Source organism: Vanacampus margaritifer, chromosome 7 (assembly GCF_051991255.1).
Source record: "Vanacampus margaritifer isolate UIUO_Vmar chromosome 7, RoL_Vmar_1.0, whole genome shotgun sequence".
NCBI lineage: Eukaryota > Metazoa > Chordata > Actinopteri > Syngnathiformes > Syngnathidae > Vanacampus > Vanacampus margaritifer.
This window is the reverse complement of record NC_135438.1, coordinates 16541597-16559857: the sequence shown is the minus strand read 5'-3', so window position 1 is coordinate 16559857 and position 18261 is coordinate 16541597. Positions and strand designations below refer to the sequence as shown.

The following is an 18261-nucleotide window of genomic DNA, read 5'->3' as shown; positions in this document are numbered from 1 at the left end:
TTTTTTTTAACTTTCTCCTCTTCAAAATTTGACAGTTATTCTTCAAAATCAGGTGTCTCTCTTTTCTGAAATATGGCAATCCTGCAACGTCACATGGAAGCCATCTGATGGAGAATTACTGCTCTCTATAGGATGATCAGTGAAATGCATTTAAATCATTTAATCATTTAATCAGTGAAATGCATTTAAAGCTTTTAAAGTGAAAAAATATATACAGTATACTCATGAAATAGAGGGCTCAAAATGACATGTAGTATATATGATACCTTTCGTTACAGGGTATTCATCTAAATTCCCCATAGTCAATGTAAATAAAGAGTCACGGATTCGATGAAAACTTGTTGATGTATAAAAGTAATTCGTTATTATTATTATTACGATTTTATTTATTTATTTTGGTACAGTCAAAGTTCATTTTGTTAGCTTGCTGAGTCAAGTTTGGGTTGACCAATCACGGCTCAGCCCCAGAAAACAGGTGAGCCGAGATTGGTTGCTACCTGAGCCCTAAGCAACTCTGATGTCATTTTCAGAAGAAAGCAAGTGACAAAATGGCCGCCCCCTCAGATGGATAATAACGGATTTTGCTGCTTAACTCAAACTCCAAAAATTTAATATTAATCAGAATACAGTGTTTGGACTAGTGGGGAGCTCATGATGCAACATTATTGTAAAAAAAAAATATATATATATATATGGGTTAACTTCCTCTTTTTAAGTAATATCGGGCTGCACTACTGGATAGATTAGCAGCGTACATGCTGAACTCAAATTGGAGGGCGGGAGGCAGTAACATACACAAACTTGGGAGCAGTGCAGCTAAGGAAAACACTGCGAAATAGAGGTTAGACTGTTGGGAATAAATTAATACAATTTAATGGAACAAATATTAGAATTTAGGTTGCAATTGTAGGTCAGTGTTTCTGTTTAGATCAACATATGGAATTGTGGGTGTCAACAATTTAGACTAGTGGGGCTGCATAATATTATTGTCAAGGAAATGTTAATGTTGACTTCCCCCTTACAGTTCTGTACTCCCTGCAAAACATTTTTTTAAGTGTCAGCAGCATGCAATTTTCTCCGATGACAAACGTCTTGGCAAAAGTAGATGCCATTGACTGATTTCTCTAAAATAGCTTTATTGATCAAAATGGCTAGTTAGTGGCACTAAAAAGTATAGGGATGCCATTGTTTGTTTATATATATAAATGTGTGTGTGTGTGTGTGTGTGTGTGTAAGCATACCATGCAGTATATTGAACCGATACTCCAATAGCAAGTTGACATGCTTATTACCCTATAAATCTGAGAAGTTTAACATGTCAACAGTTGAAATAAGGTAAAAATTGTTGGCTTCAACCTCAAAACAATTATGAAGATCCCATTAAGCTTATGATTCCTCTCCTGAGGCATCGTCTGCTAAACGTTACTTATTTTATTGTTGCTTTATGCTTGGGTGTGTTTTTTTTTACTAAGCCAAATTATCGCACTGAGAAGTTCATTTTAGAATTTGGTGTCAATTAAAAGATTATTTGCCATTTGTTATGGCCTCTGACAAGAAAGTTGATTGATATTTTTTCAGGAATGTATCTCAAATGCATTTGTCCACATAAAAAAAAAGAAAAATGGTTTGATAGTTCACGATTTAATTTTTACCCCATTTTTTTCATTGCTTACTAAAGGAACGCGTCAACACTTTCTAGGCTACTTTTGCCCCCTCTGATGATGGTTTTGCAGCATAAAGGTCCTCATCTCCGACAGTGTTGCCGCCTGCGGAACAGAATGCCCCCCTCCCCTCTCATTTCTTGAGCGTCTATTCCCCACCACCACGCGGCGCACACGCAACCCGCCGCGCGTAGCGTGCGTCAGCCTTTGTGTATCAACCGTGGACCCAACACGATGACACGGCGAACAAAGAACGCGGCTGTGATGCCGCTGTGATGCGCCAAAAGCGAGACAATTCCACCTTAAATGCCGTTGCGAGCGCCATTTTCGGTCCACCTTAAGCGCACATTGTGGCGGACGACCGAACGCCAAAGTACAGAGCGGGCTTCCGTAGCGGTCCTCCAGCCGAGGAGTCGCACGTACTCCGCTTCCAGCTTTGACACAGCAGCGCCACTTGAGGAAACAACAACACACGCTCTTGAGCCGAACCCCAAGGAGAACATGTCGGGCGGACCCAACAAGTACCGAGAGTGGATCCTGGAAACAATCGACTCTCTTCGCTCGCGGAAAGCGCGCCCGGATCTGGAGAGAATTTGTCGAATGGTCCGGAGGCGACACGGGTCAGACCCGGATCGAACCAGGGCAGAACTGGAAAAACTGATCCAAGAGCAGACTGTGCTGAAAGTTAGCTACAAGGGCTCGATCTCCTACCGGAACGCAGCCAAGGTCCAGAGGAAAAGCAGAAAGAGGAGTGAAGACCTCGTCAACAATAACAACGGCGACAGCGCGCTCAGCTTCACTGACCAGGAGGACGACTCGGAGCCCAGCCCGTCTCAGCAGAAGCGCGGAAACGGGAGCATCGGCGGCGACGGGCCGGTGGCGGCCCGCCTTGTCGTGCAAGAGAAAGCAAGTGCGGCCACGGGAACACAGGAAGTCCGGCCTGGCCGCGACGAGGCACTCGTGCGAGAGAAGCAAGCGGGTCCGTCCGGGGATGACACCCGCGACCAAACTTGCGCAGGAGGCGCCAGCACAGGCAAGCACACAGTAGCCCAGCAGCCCAAACTTCCAGTGGAGGGAGGGGGCACCGGATGCAACTCGGACCTGAGTGACCGGCTGGTGGCTTCAGTCTGGAGCCTGTCCGAGATGAACCACAGTGGGGGCGCCGCCGCCGGCGGCGGAAAAGGCCCCGTGAAGCCGCTGGGGCTCAAGGAGATTTTGGGCTATTTGAGCAGCCAAGACGAGCGCCTCTCCGAAGAGAAGCTGACCAGGGGGAAAGTCAAAGTGGTCATGGAGCGAGAGGTGGCCAGGGGCAGGCTGCGCAGGACCCGCTGCGGGAACATTACTCTTCCTCACAGGGGGACGACGACGACGGAGGCGTCCTCTGTGAGTCTTGCAAAGAGCGCGCCGCAGCCCGCGATAAAGGTGGGCGACACTAACTTAATATTTGCAACACGTCCGGACCCGCGCGGCGTGGCGAAGCGCTGTCTGCTGTTAAATTAATGAAAGCTGGCCGAGATCGCGCACGTTGCAACGTAATGCACTTCCTCCATCTTAAAAAGATACTGAATCACGTAAATGTTCGTTTCTCGGTTATTAGTGGGACGCGTACAAGGGACGAGGCGTAGCCTATTTGCCCGTCTTTGCGTGTGTTTAAAGCACAAAAGCTGCAGGTTACAGTTCAGGAGCGGCTCCCGGGAAAAAAAGGGGGGGGGACGCGCGCGCATGTTGTGAGCGCGTTTCTGCATGGCGCGTGCACGAGCGAGATCTTCTTTGCACGTTCTTTTTGGCTCGAGATCGGTGGTCGTGGTTCTGACAACCCTATCCTGTCCCTCGACGCTCCTTTCATTTGCATAAACTAACTTCACATTTGGCCTGTTTTTTTGTTGTTGTTTTTTTTGTAAATTACCCAAGTTCCTATCATCATTCAGTCCTTTGTATCGCCCTTCTTCTCCTCTCTCTCCGCCCACATGCGTGACGTTTTCACATTGGTAGACAATGAAGTTATCAAATTTGAATATGAAAATAAAAACGAAACAACAATAGACAATTAAGATGAAAACAAAAAGATGTCAAAAAGACTATACTTCGGTAATCATTTTAATCATGCAGGTCACCAGGAAACCTAAGGGCAATTACTCGTACTTAGCCCAGGTGTCTAAAACCTGCGGCTCTGGAGTCACATGTGGGTGGTTCTTTAGTCTCTCTCCTGTGGCTCCCTGTACATCTCCCAAAATTTTTTTATATTTTTTGTACACATTATTTTTAGGTAAAATATTCTTTAAATTCATTAATGATTGAATAAAAAAGAAAAAGAAAACATTTTTTAAAAACATGTAGAGTCCAAATTTTTAAGTTGTCACAAAAACAGACGGAAGGTAGATGAAAACGGGGTTTTTTAAACAACTACAAATTTTCAAAAAGTGACCATAAAATGTCCAAAAAAAGGAAGAACAAAGCAGACAATTTGCATAAAAATGTCTATTAAATTGCCAGGAATGCCAGAGAAATATATTTTTTAAAAAGGCAGAAAAGAAAAAGTTCAACCATAAAATGTCCACAAAATTGCCCAAAATGCCAGAAAATTCATAGCAAAAAAGGCAGAAAAAAATTCTAAAGAAGTGAGGTAAAAAAAAATGAAGCTCTACATAACATGGCGGCCGTGGCTGGGGGTGTAGAGCTGGTCGTCCAGTAACCGGAAGGTTGGTTGTTTGATCCTTGCTCTCCCCAAATCATGTATTGTCAATGTCTTCACACACATTGCCTCCATTGCCACTCACACTTGTGTCCGAAAGGTGCGAATGTTTGGTAGTGGTCGGAAGGGCTGTAGGCACACAATGGCAGCCAATGCTTCCATCCGCCTGGCCCAGAGCAGCTTTGGCTACTTAAGTAGTGTACCGCCACCACAGTTTGAATGTGTGAGTGCATGAATAATGCATCCACTGTGAAGCATCTTTGAGTGTCCCAAAAAAGCGCTATATAATTCTAATGCATTATTATTATTATTAATATTATTATTTTTTTCTTTTTCTTTTTTTTATGTATTTTTTTTATTATTTATTTTTTATTATTTATTTATTTATTTTTTATTATTATTGTTATTATTATTATTATTATTATTTTTAATTATTTTATTTTATTATTTTTTTAATTATTTATTATTATTATTATTATTATTATTTATTTATTTATTTTTATTTTATATTGGATGCTGCATATTTTTCTGTTCTGGTGCAGTACTAATTAGCTCTCGGGCCCTCAGTACATTAGACTAACAATAATGACTGTTTTGTTCATCATGATGTTCAAATGTTATGTGGCTCCAGACAGATTTTTTTGTTATTTATTTGGCCTAAAATGACTTTAAAGACAGGAAAGGTTGCTGACTCCTGACTTTGCCTAACATGTTTTTTGAGGTGGAGAGGCGGGTGAATGTGAGAAGAATGCTGAACTGAGTTTCAAAACCCGACCATCAGAACTCTAAGGCTACTGTAGACAGGTCCAAATGTTAAGAAATAAAAGCAAAATGTACAAAGTGAACACACCCCTGTTAAATAACCATAAACCATTTTTTGAAACATCTTTCCAAACTCTATATGTCCTCGCTGCATTTACCGTCCCTTCAGGACAGCGAGCCGATGGAAGAAGCCGGCGATGAGGATGGTGTGCAGGAGGACAGTGAGGAAGAGGAGGATCCCAGGAGTTCTAATGAGGAAGGAGGACAATCCCTGATCGCCATGACAACCGCAGCAGCCCTGATCGGGAAAGCCAGCGAAGAAGCCGAGATACGAAAAGCGTCGGACGAGGAGAGCCTCTGTTATAAGCCGCATCGTGACAAAGGTGTGCGTTGGTCAGGGTTCGAGAATAATTAATTTCACGTTTAATATGTTTAGTACTGTAACCGCGCTGCATGGTGAGATGCTTCAGGTATTTGTGTTAGTAAAGCTATCAAACTACTAAACAATACACATATTGGGTCTCATTAGATTCTGCTGGTGTACCTAATATTGTGGCCGGCGAATAACAGTTGAATTTGTTTGATGTATGTGGCCAATGTTTATTTACTAATCTTCCCTCTATGTGCTGATACCTTCTCAGTCGTGGATCTCTTCAGTACGACTGGATGTTCCCCTCCTTTGTGCCCTCCTCCATCTATGTGCATCAAAGCAAATGGAGACAAAAGTCCCGGCACCCCTGATCAATCACTTATGGATGTGCAGGTAAACTGCTATTTCTAAAATTATTTATCAAAACAAAACCATTCAATATTGTCATGACTGTTTCACCACTTGGTGACTGTGTCAATGTCTGTGTGACTGTGAATGATTGTCAGTTTCTCTTTGTGCCCTGTGATTTTCTGGCAACCAGTCCAAGGTGTAGTCTACCTTTTGACCTAACATTTCAAAACCGTGAAAGTTAGGTTCATTCAAGCTGAAGCCCAAAATAATAGTGCGGCCATTCGAACATACGATGAAAAAGAAAATACGTTTTAGTAGATAACTTTGTTGTATATGGGAGCTTTAATGGTTTAAGTAAGAATATTTTTGGGTGTGTGAGAGAGGCTTTTGGTGTGGCTGTGAGTTTTTTTTCAGTACTTGTGAAAGTTTTTTGTTGTTGTTGTGTGTAATTTTTGTCTGTACAGCACCTGCAACATTGTGATTTTCTAAAAATGTTGAAGTGATTTTTGGGAAAATGTAAACATTTGTACTGGTAGACATGATTGGAATTGAACTGTTGCATTTTAATAAAACTGTTTCCTAATTAACTCATTCACTGCCATTGACGGCTATAGACGTCAAAAATTCATTTTAACTATTTCTATTAGTTTTTTGTTTTTTTTTATCATTTTTTTGCTAACAAGAGTATGAAAACCTAGGAAAAAAATATTGTAAAATTAGAACAGATATAAAATTTGTGATTAATCGTTAGTTAACTAGTGAAGTCGTGATTAATTACAATTAAAAAAGTGTGGTCCAAATTTTGTTTTTTTATTATTAAAAATAAGGGCCGTTTAATCGTAATTAATCGCATAATGATTTTATATCTGTTATTAATGTACAATTTAAAAAAAGGTTTTCATAAAAAATGAAATTAAATGAAAAATTGTTAAACTAATAGAAATAGTTCACATTCATTTTTTACGTCTATAGTCATCAATGGCAGTGAATGAGTTAATGTGAGAAATCATTAACATAAATGACTGTCTTCACATAAATGAACAATTAATTAAAAACATTATTAAAGGGGATACTTGACTCATTGAGCCATTTTCAGTAGTAAAAGTTAATATTTTGTCTATACTTAAATGTGGTAAATTTTTCATGTACAATTAATACCTTTAAAAACAATTTTTTCTACTTGCTGTCGACTGAAGAGGACCTCACCTGTGCTGAAGAAACAGGTACAGACAAATCCTGGCTCAGTTTACTAACCAAACCCAGAAAACAGCTGAGCCATGATTAGTCATTACCTACTTCCACAGCACAGGTGATGTCATCATCAGTTGAAGCAAGTGGAAGAATGTGATTTTAATTAAAGGTATTAATTGTACATTAAAAAAAAGAAGTTATCAAATTAATTATGGACAAAATGCTAACTTTTCACTGTTGAAAATGACTCAATGAGTTAAGTATCCCTTTAAAGGTAATTTGAGCAAATTTGTGAAGTTTGTATTAAACTTTTCGCAATAACCAGTACCCAAGAAGTAGCTCAGAGCTTCAAAAAGGTTGTTTACACCTGCTTAACTCATTCACTGCCATTGACGGCTATAGACGTCAAAAATTCATTTTAACTATTTTTATTAGTTCAACATTTTTTCCCACTTTTGTTAACAAGAGTTTGAAAACTTTTTAAAAAAATATTATATTAAAACAGATATAAAAATTGGGATTAATCGTGAGTTAACTAGTGAAGTCATGCGATTAATTACGATTAAAAATTGTAATCACCTGACGCCCCTAATTTTTAATAATCTTTAAAAAAAAGTTTATTAATTTTTTGTTTTTATTTTTTTAAAGAATTGATTATTAAAATTAGCGTCATCAGGCGCTAAACATTTGTAATCGTAATTAATTGCATGACTTCACTAGTTAACTTGTGGTTAATCACAAATTTTACATCTATTCTAAATGTAAAAAAAAATTTCTAGGTTTTCATACTCTTGTTAACAAAATTGGGAAAAAAATGTTAAATAGAAATAGTTTTAATATAATTTTTTTTTTTACGTCTCGAGCCGTCAATCGCAGCGAATGAGTTAAGTTTATCATAAGGCGGTTACGCTCAGGGGGTTTACCATCATTTCAACTGTTAACAGAATGTTTACATGTTTACATGTGTACAATGTTTTTTCTTTACATGCAGGGTCAGATCCACACCCAGTCGGGCCTTAATGGTGAATTCCTCTTCTAATAGTGTGTATGTGTGTACACTGATGTGAGCAACAAAAAGAGGGAACCAAACTGTCTTTTTTGGGCAGGTGTTGAATGTAAAACAGAAGAAGGCGTGTCCTCGTGCCTGCTCACCCCCACTGCCTCCCCGAGAGACACCAGCCTGTCAGAAGAACAAGGGATGAACGGTGGAGTCAATAATGGAGGGTGAGCATACTCTCATCTATCTATCCATCCATCCATTTTGCACCACATATCCCATTTAGGGTCACGGGTACTGTAAAAACTGATATTTAAAAAAAATGAAGGCTTAATAATTTGTAATAGGAGAAGCTTGAACAATGAACCAAACATTTTAAATTTCTAGGTTTATAAAGATAGAAGGTGCCAAGGGGAGCCCAGTGGACTGGACAGTGTCTGATGTGGTCACTTATTTTACCATCGCTGGTTTCCCTGAGCAGGCCGCTGCCTTTGAGACACAGGTGAGGATGCAGCTCCTGTTTTTACCACCAGGGGGTGGTGCAGACGGGCCCAACAGTTGCACATTTGATTCACTTCTGTGGCGTGGCATTGCTCTCTTTAGGAAATCGATGGGAAGTCTCTTCTCCTCATGCAGCGAAATGACGTTTTGACTGGCCTGTCAATCAGGCTTGGCCCCGCCCTCAAGATATACGAGCGCCACGTGAAGGTTTTGCAAAAAACGCACTTTGAAGATGAAGACTGTACATGAAGTACAGACGCTCCCCAACTTACGAACGAGTTACGTTCCGAGCGATCGTTCGTAAGGTGAATTTGTTCGTAAGTTGCTTCAGTGCTATATTTTGTATTATAATTTATGTTTAAAGAGAATACGTACAGTACTGTACTACGTATGTTAGAGAGAGAGAGAGAGACACACACACAGTATGTACTAATAAGATAAATAAAATGAAGTTTAACTTACTTTTGGAAGATGTACTCGATGCTTAAGGATTTGATGGAGGAAGAGGAGGATTTTATATCATGAGAGGTTCTTCGTCGTCGCTGGAATGGGCTTCAAAAGTTACTTCCTCCCCGTAACTTCAATGTAGGAAGAAGTTGAGGGTCGCGGAGAAGAAGATGAGGGTTGATGAGTATCTTCCTTGGAGGATTTACTAGAAACTGGCCGAAAGAAGCGATCTAACTACGATTGCACAGTTTTCTTCTTTTTTCATCATAAATGATGCGGTAGCACTGTATGGCATCATTCAATTGATTTGCAACCTTTGTGCAACGTTCAATATTTGGGTCTTGCTGCTCGAAGAGTGCGATGGCTTTATCTATGAGCGACAGGCGTTTCTTCTTCTTCCTCCTCCTCGACACGTTGCTGAGCCTCCAATGCTGGGTGAGCTCTCACAGCGCCAAGCGTCGGTATTAGCGGCGGAAAGAAGCACTACAGTACTCGGAAAAAGGTGCGCAATAAAAAATCTAACTTACAGCATCTCTTTCCGAACATTTTTTGACATGCGCGCATGCGCACCGACATGTTCGTATGTACCGTTGTTCGTAACTCGAATGTTCGTAAGTAGGGGAGCGTCTGTACACAGAATGTAACAATTGCACGAAACAACTATGTATGCACTTGGACTTACGTACACACTTTACTTCGTGAATTAAAAAAAGAACAGAAAAAAACGGATTTCTATCAATCAGTGTACAAAGCATCTAACAGTAGTAAGGTTTCCATCCAAATGTTTCTAAAAAAAAAAAAACGCACACAAGAAAATGTGTCTTCACAGTCGCAACTTGTCCAAGAAATATGAAAAAATAACAATAACCAAACGGGAAGCATGGCAGCTTGCTAATTAGCGCCCCAAATTTCTTAGATGGGAAAAAGTACAAATTAAGGGGAGAGGAAGAGAGATGAGGAATTACAATGACAAGTCAAACCCCCCCCCAAAATTTGTTGACAATAATATGTTGTATGCAGCCCCACTAGTCTAAATATGGTATTCTGGTTAGTGTTGCATTAGTGGAATATGAGTTAAGCAGCAAAATCCAGCTGTTTTTTTTATCAATATCAGAAGGCGGCCATTTTGCCACTTGCTGTCGACTGAAGATGACATCAATGCTCAGGTAAAAACAAATCACAGTTCGGTTTCAAAAAACAGGTGAGCTGTGATTGGTCAGTGCTTGAGCCCTGAGCAACTGTGATGTCATCTTCAGTCGACGGCAAGTGGCAAAATGGCCGCCACCTGAGATGGCTAAAAACGACTTTGCTTCATAACTTATATTCCACAAATGTAATACTAATCAGAATGTCATGTTTAGACTAGTAAAGTCACATATAACATATTATTGTCAAGAATCTCCCTTTATAAACAATTTCTCTGCTAAACTACCACATGTTTTGCTTATGCTTGGACACAGGTTATCAACCCATCTATTTTCTATGCTACTTGTCCCGAGTCAAGATTCGAACCCTGAGCCTCATCAAATGATGTGCTAACCACTTATGGATACAGTTAAAAGTTAAAGTACCACTGATTGTCACACACACGCCTAAGTGGGGTGAAATTTGCTCTGCACATCCGTGAGGGAAGGGTGAGCAACTAGTTGCTTGTTTATGTCACACAAGGAAAAAGCTCTTGTGTGCGCAATGTCATTCTCTTTGTAGGTGGGGTAGTCAATACCATAATATTCATCAAAGATGATTAAGATTAATATTAGGTAAGATTGGTTGTGGTTGGTTTGGTCGGGAACTCCCCTCAAGTTCAATTGTCATCAAAAAGTAATCCGTTGAATGGCTATTAATCTACGCCTATTACATGCATCAAAAGTTTTGAGACAATCCAATCATAACATCGAGGATTTCTGTGGTTTCAATTTGAATTTATACGTCACAGGGCATAAAGCAAAAATGCATCAAGTGTTTTTATGCCAAATTCAGTTTAATAAGAGGCACAGACTATTATCATACATACATATAAATATGTTAACAACTTGTAAATATGTAAATGCGTTCAAGCCTCTTTGGCAGGAATTTGTAAATAACATGATCATTTGAATGGCGCAGGTTCAAATCAATCAGCTGCTGTCATACAAGCAGCCTTTAACCCAAACTCTCACATGTGATCAGCATTCCAGCTTCTCCAATTTTACAGCATATGAATGTTTATTTTGTCATCGAAATACAGTCTATATATTTGGCTCCATTTTATAAATGCTGTCCTCCACGAGCATGACTACCTTCTTTTGTCTTAGTGGCCACTTTCAACTGTCACAATTTCACTCTATGTCGAGGCATTTAATGAACCTTTTCCATATAGTATTGCAAAGTGTTAAACACCTTTGTTAGTCCTACTTGCTTTTGTTATTTGCTAACCTTTAGTAATAAATCTTGAACAAAAAAAGCTCTCTCATGTGTCGCTTCTGTGTGCGTGTATTTCATGCTCTGCTCTCAGTGCTCTGACATGTTGAAAACAGTAATAAGTTATAACCGTGCGCACACACTGATGCAATAAAGGCGTCGAAGCAGGTACACGCAGTGCGGTGGAAACACGTTAGTCATGGCTACTTATTAAGAGGAAGGAAGAACCTGATACCGTTGGCACTGATTTGAGCAGACGGCAGATCATACCCGACTATTACAGTCTGACTGGACCCAGACGTACAAGTGAAGGAAATGAGAGCAGATGAAAAAGAAGAAGCTTCCGTGGGAAAACAGTGAGTTAAACAGCAAATAAAGGACAACCTCAATTTGCTCGATACTGAATAATCTCATCTAATATTTGTCACACTTCAGATTTTGAACAAAATGTCATTTTGCAGATGAAGTTCTCAATAATTTGTTGAACGGTGCTATTTCCGAGTGTTCATAAATGCATCACGCGACTCACGGGATGGGGTGAGCGCAAGAGGAGTTAGGAGGCGAACGTTAGCGAGTTGCTCGTGTGTCTTCGTCTCACACTGTTAACCTGTTTTGACGTCGGCTGCGGTCCACCTTGTTTGTGTTTTAAAAATAAAAATTGATAAACTGGCGCCTGACGTCACACGTCTGAGAGACAGTATGTACCCCCAAAAAATGTAGGACTGAGCCCTGTAAACCTAAGGCAGTAGGCCTACAGTGCTTGATACTCACCCAAATAGTTTTTTAATTGCCCATAGATGCCACAAGATGGCAGCAAAACACATTTTTCACGTTTGATAAGACAATTGCCTAACAAAATGAATCTTACTTCATCATTGTTGCTTGTCCCCAAGATGCTAAAATTTTGCACCAAGACAATACAGGATAGCTTGGATCTGCGCAAAAAAGATTGGGTTTTTAAATGAATGACGACAGATTCAGGTTGAAAATCATCAAATTGATGAACTGTAAATGCATGTGGTTTCACTTGTGCACTAGTGAGATTAAAAACTCCCACAAAATGTTGCTTATATTTCAGTACTTGTGTTTTCTTTTTAGGAAAATCTTTCACCTAATAGCATGTACTAATAATGTGTGGAAGCTCAGTATGCAACATTCCAAATAACAAAATAGTGAACTTTTATATTTTTACCTTGTAAATATTCTGATACGTGTCAATCACAATAACGTTATTTTCAGGCACATTCGACATTGTATACATTAAATATTTCACTGTACAAAAGTACTTTAAATGTATTTAATTCAAACATGACCATCGGTGGCGCAATTTGATAAGAAGGGAAATTATTTCAGGTTACTACACTTTAATTACGTGCAACTGATGTACAAAGTACATTATAATTTTTTTCCCCAATGTACAGTCCACATAAATACAGTAAATATTTGCATTAGTTGTAATGAAGCACCAAATTTTTAGGTGAGCAAGAGATATATTCTGGATGCTAGAGATTTTTCTTTGTAACGTACAGTAGGTCTTTGCTGCTAAATGAAGTAGGGTAAAAAGGAAAATTATGATCTGAATTTATTATGACTATCAAAGGATAACATGCTGAGTTTATCCAGATAAACGGGGTTTCCTCTCAGACACCACAGGCTCGTTTTCTGTTTTTTTTATTGGGGGTGTTTAATTACTGGCATACAAAGAGGAGAGTCATGGTGTTGCGCATGTCTCTTTGTGTTTGTTCCTCAATTGTCATCCACAAGAAGGCAACTACTCCAGGAAAAATTAAAGGGAAAAAAAGTCCCCAGGACGCGTGCGCTGGCACCTTCGTCACTAAAATACACACGGAATGAGTCATCAAGCAAAGTATTACAGACATGACAGGCAACAGGTGGACAATTCCCCGCCATGTATTCTTATCCTATCTTTGTAATGGAACATTTTGCTCACTTCCCTGCATCTCTCTTTCTCATAGTTACCATCACACCAGCGGGTCTGCCAGCAGCCTTCTGTCTATATCGCGTCACAGAAGCTTGTTCCAGAGTGAAAGGTCTGCCAGCAGCCTTGTTAGGCCTTGCGCAAACCGACCAACATGATTGAATGTGACTGAACTGTCGCTTGGTCTGCCGTGCAGGCAACTAGTATTCATGAGTGGCTGACCATTGGCTAACAGTTTTGCTACAATTTGAAATATTTAATCAAAGGTGAAAGGTGTCGCAAATGCCTGCCGCACATGGAACACCACGGCTGAATGCAACTAAGATGGATCATTGGGAAAAATACACTTTGCAACTCACACCAACACACCAGGTGATTGAGCCTTGCACACATAGCCAAATCACTGAAACACCAAAATGTTTTGAGGTGTAAGATTTATTACTGTATTGTTTGTTTGTTTGTGTGTGAACCATAAACAGAATGGCCTGTGAAGGGAGAGAGAAAAGGGACAACAAATGAAAGGGGCATGTTGATAGTTGAAAGCTTCTTGGCTCTCATTCATGACAGAGGCTGCCCACGCTTCGCTTTTCAGCTAGTACAGCTTGGTAGCGGTGAGCTGAATCTCGTCCTTATACCCATAAACTTTTTAAAATTTATTTTATGTTAAAGTTTAGGTGAAAATAACACATGACTTATGATTGGTTGTTACGTATGCAATGTTTCAATGTCATTCACTAATGATTTCAGATTGCAGAAAAACTATTATCAGACGCCAGGCCAGTTATGATAACTTAAAGCAAAACATTAAGTCACGTCGCCTGGTGTGCGGTGGGCCCAAGATCCTGATCTGTGGCCGTGAAGGCTGAAGGAAAAAGAGAGGAAACCGAGTATCCCAGTGAGATTATGAGAGTGAGTGAGACGCCTTGCATCATCACAGGTTTAAACTTGGGAGATTCTGACTGGTGTATGTCTCAGCTGAAATATAATCAGTCCACTACTCAACACAGACTCAAGCTGTGTATGCCTGCCTGGTACAGAGGAAGATGAAAAAGTTCCCTAAAGGGCGGCTGTAAGATTTGTAACTTTCAGCCTTTGTAGTGGGAAAACACACAAAAGTATATACTGTATAAATATTCATAATAATTTATTCAAACATTATTTTTTACTTTTTCTCCCTTTGTAGGATGAAGACGTTTACTTCATTGCAGAGACCAGGACGCAATACTGTAAATGAGTGGAAACATTTATGGTTTATTAGTCACTTTATATCTAGTTATATGGAGAAGAAATAGCCCCGCACACCACAGACAAAGATTCACTGGTGATTGTGGTGTCAGGAAACACAAATTCTGGAAAACGAAAGAGGTCCACCGCACACAGTTAAAAATTGAGCCACAATTTATTGACTTACACAACGCGTTTTACCGAGGGCTTGAACAGCCATCCATCCATCCATCCATTTACTACCGCTTATCCGAGGTCACGTCACGCGGGGGCAGCAGCCTTAGGAGGGAAGTCCAGACTTCGATGTCCCCAGCCACTTCAACCAGCTCCTACGGCGGGATCCCAAGGCGTTCCCAGGCCAGCAGAGAGACATAGTCTCTCCAACGTGTCCTGAGTCGTCCCCGAGGCCTCCCGCTGGTGGGAAATGCCCGGAACACCTCTACAGGGAGGCATCCAGGAGGCATCCAAACCAGATGCCCGAGCCACCTCCAACTGGCTCCTCTCAACAGGGAGGAGTAGTGGCTCCTCCCGAATGAGCGACCTTCTCACCCTATTTCTAAGAGAGAGCCGGACACCCTGCGGAGGAAACTCATTTCAGCCGCTTGTATCCGGGATCTTGTTCTTTCAGTCACGACCCACAGCTCGTGACCATAGGTGAAGGTAAGAACGTAGATCGACTGGAGTAAGCCCGCCACCCTTTTCCGACTGAGGACCATGGTCTCGGATTTGGAGGTGCTGCTCCACATCCCAACCGCTTCACACTCGGCTGCTAACCGCTCCAGTGAGAGTTGGAGATCACGGCTTGATGAAGCCAACAGTACCACATCATCTGCAAAAAGCAGAGATGCTATACTGAGGCCACCAAACCAAAAAAAGAAAAGAAAAAAAGTTATGTCTGTTATTGTTTCATTAATTTGTATGTACTGTGTTTTGACAATGACTTTAGTATTTTTGTATGTTTGGGTGACGGTCCATGCAGATAAACATTTTTAATATGGATCTTGAGCTGAATTTTTTTTAAAAAAGGGGATTTTGAGCTTTAAAATTTTTGTAATAAAAAAAACATAGAAACATAGAATGAGGAAATTTTATCCATTCAAATGTGTAATTTGGAAGGTTTTATTTATTTATTTGATCAAGATTTAAGTGGTTACTAAGGGAACACCACATGTAAACAAGAAAAGCCCTGTTGCCTTGATTCAACATTGGCAGACTTCCGGTTCCAGGCATTGATGATTTCAAGCTCAAGGTTCATATAAGATTTTGGGTTAAAATGAATCTAGTTAAACAGTGCAAAATACCTCAAGATATACACAAATGTAGCAGTGTCTTTAAAAAGGCCCATTAAAATAACATGACGTAAAAAACACATTCACCAGAATTTTATTCCAAAAGGATTCCAATTGGCCCCCCAAAAAGCACACGCCTTTAAAATGAATGAATGAATAAGGCATGAAACCTCATAAAATACATATACAAATTTTGAATGTAACTCTAATTTTCTTACGTCACCACCATAAAGTTGTGTGCAACAAATAACGTCACAGAGCAGCACTAAAATTGCATGAAGGGTGTATTTTATTTTGCAAAAAGTGCAAACATATTGTATAGTGGAAGAAAACACACAAATCTCTAATAATAATAATTTTATTTATGTGTTTATTTAGGTTTCCGTGCTCGGACCGTAACGTTTGTAATTTGTTTAAAGGGGAAGACATTTCAGAAGGACTTGTCAGCTGTTTACTTCCGGTAGAAACGGAAGTAATTCCAAGGAATTTGTGTAGGTGACCGAACGGTAGATAGCTGAAGCATTCTGAAAGCATTAATCCAGCATTAAAGACTTTCCGATTGAACAAATTAGGACACCATGGGAGCTCACCTTGTGAGGCGGTACGTCACCGAGACCGACACCGAACCAGACCCAGCGAAGAAATTCGACTTCGACCCCATGTTTGGCTTTTCTGAGAGAAAAGAGCGAGGTTTGTAGAACTAACTATTTGTGCGCCGTCGAATGATGGCGTTTTGTATATCACTCAACAATTTGAGCAATGATAGTGAAGGAAATTACCATTAATTGTAATTGTTTGCGTGTTCAAATAATTGCAAGATGAGATTCTGGTGGAGAGGGTCCTTGCAAGGTTGGTTTATTACAGAGATCTCTGGTCACACAGTTAGACATCACCCAAGCAGTGTCATCCAATGTGTGTGTCTTCTTTTGCCCACACAGCCTCTTTATTCAAAACATGAGGAAACGCCTCTGTCATCCCGTGACGCACAGAATGAGTTTGCATTTTCCCAGTAAACTAGATCGTCCTTGAACTTTTGACAACCGGATTTCTAATGAACAGCAACTCGACTTCTTAGATAAACATAGAAACATTTTAACTTTCTCATTTCTGGGAAAACAGTACAAAAGATAGCAAGAATGTCAAAAGCATTACTCACACAGGTTATATCAGGTCAACATAATTATACCTTCATCAACACATCTATAATGAAATGTAAAACAGGTAAAAAGTAAAATAAACCAATAAAAATGTTAATGTCAACAATAGACATAATCTTGCGAGAGCTTGTCATCTCGGCGTGTGCATTTTGGAAGTGCTTCAACTATATTTTGGCATTCAACGTAATGAAAATCGTTTACTCACGTTCCAATCTTTGATGATTGATGAGTTGATGATTTTCGAACACAGTTGTGATCTCGTCATATGTTTTGCAACAAATATAATTTTAATTCAGAATGGTGTGGAACGTTTGCCCTAGTCCAGAGTTTTACAGCTTTCAGTACAATCACAACATTTTTCAGCACGAACAGTTTAGCAGCTATCTCGTACATTAGCGACTACTACATTATAACAAGACCGATGATTTATGGGGCCTTTGCAGAGATGGTTGCGACCCAAGAGCAAATGAACTTAGCCCAGCTGCCTGTGGAGCAGAGGGACTATTGCGCTCATCACCTCCTGAAGTTCATGAAGTGCAAAAGGGACAACTGGCCAAACTTCCTTGCCTGCAAACATGAGAGACATGACTGGGACTACTGTGAACATCAGGAGTAAGTGTTTCCACCAAGAGTTAGTGTTTTGTTAATGGTTCTATTGTAGATGCTCGTGCCTTGTTTACTCAAGCAACATTTGTATTTCATGTGTTTGATTTTGTCTCTAGCTACGTTATGCGGATGAAGGAGTACGAGAGGGAGAGGAGGCTCCAGCTGAGGAAGAAAAGAATTGAGGCTCAGGCTGAAGCTGCATAATGCAGCATTTCTTCTCTCAACACTGTATATAGGAGTAACCTATGCTGTTCACATTAAACAGTGCTGCTTAATTACATATCACCGTCTTTGCTTTTTTTTTGTACTAACATGCACATTTTTATGTTCCATCTTTGTGGCCTATACAGTTTTAAAAAAACTAAAATCTCACCTTGGACTGACTTGCTGCAGTTAAAATGCTGTATTTTTATATCTCAGGAAGTTGGTTGCAAAACAACTAAAGGGTACGAGGATTGAGAAGACAAAAGGCAGAAAGTGAGAGAAATGCCTTGATCATATGTGAGCAGTAAATAAAGTCATTTTGTTATTGTCATGCGGGAAAAAAAGTGTAATTGATGCTGTTCTGCATAACATGCACGCTTTGGTGTTTAGTCTCATGACAAAGACATGTTTAATTCTGTAACATTTTCAACCGCTACTTATTGTAGACAGAAACAGAATCATCAAAACCA

The 18261-nt window shown here is 40.0% G+C and overlaps 2 protein-coding genes across 3 annotated transcripts; both read left to right on the top strand.

Moving 5' to 3' along the window:
* The first annotated feature begins 2010 nt into the window (after positions 1-2010).
* samd1b (sterile alpha motif domain containing 1b) lies at positions 2011-11419 on the top strand. The gene is made up of 7 exons (XM_077570910.1): positions 2011-3083; positions 5285-5498; positions 5757-5878; positions 8019-8049; positions 8134-8251; positions 8412-8526; positions 8628-11419. Exons 1-7 carry the CDS (start codon positions 2163-2165, stop codon positions 8772-8774), a joined length of 1668 nt encoding a protein of 555 aa, XP_077427036.1. The 5' UTR covers positions 2011-2162; the 3' UTR covers positions 8775-11419.
* A 3966-nt stretch (positions 11420-15385) lies between these two features.
* ndufb7 (NADH:ubiquinone oxidoreductase subunit B7) lies at positions 15386-17867 on the top strand. 2 transcript variants are annotated; one of them, XM_077570621.1, is made up of 4 exons: positions 15386-16315; positions 16397-16514; positions 17425-17593; positions 17704-17867. In XM_077570621.1, exons 2-4 carry the CDS (start codon positions 16403-16405, stop codon positions 17789-17791), a joined length of 369 nt encoding a protein of 122 aa, XP_077426747.1. In that variant the 5' UTR covers positions 15386-16315; positions 16397-16402; the 3' UTR covers positions 17792-17867. The 2 variants fall into 2 exon arrangements, with proteins under 2 accessions (XP_077426747.1, XP_077426746.1); XM_077570620.1 differs by having other exon boundaries at positions 16274-16514.
* The last annotated feature ends 394 nt before the right edge of the window (positions 17868-18261 follow it).

Excerpts from the sequence above, each read along its gene's own strand:
- samd1b (XM_077570910.1), top strand. The coding sequence starts at position 2,163 with ATGTCGGGCGGACCCAACAAGTACCGAGAGTGGATCCTGGAAACAATC. Across the intron at positions 5,879-8,018 it reads AATCACTTATGGATGTGCAG|GGTCAGATCCACACCCAGTC; the intron begins GTAAACTGCTAT and ends CTTTACATGCAG. Across the intron at positions 8,527-8,627 it reads CCGCTGCCTTTGAGACACAG|GAAATCGATGGGAAGTCTCT; the intron begins GTGAGGATGCAG and ends TGCTCTCTTTAG.
- ndufb7 (XM_077570621.1), top strand. The coding sequence starts at position 16,403 with ATGGGAGCTCACCTTGTGAGGCGGTACGTCACCGAGACCGACACCGAA. Across the intron at positions 16,515-17,424 it reads TTCTGAGAGAAAAGAGCGAG|AGATGGTTGCGACCCAAGAG; the intron begins GTTTGTAGAACT and ends GGGCCTTTGCAG. Across the intron at positions 17,594-17,703 it reads GACTACTGTGAACATCAGGA|CTACGTTATGCGGATGAAGG; the intron begins GTAAGTGTTTCC and ends TTTTGTCTCTAG.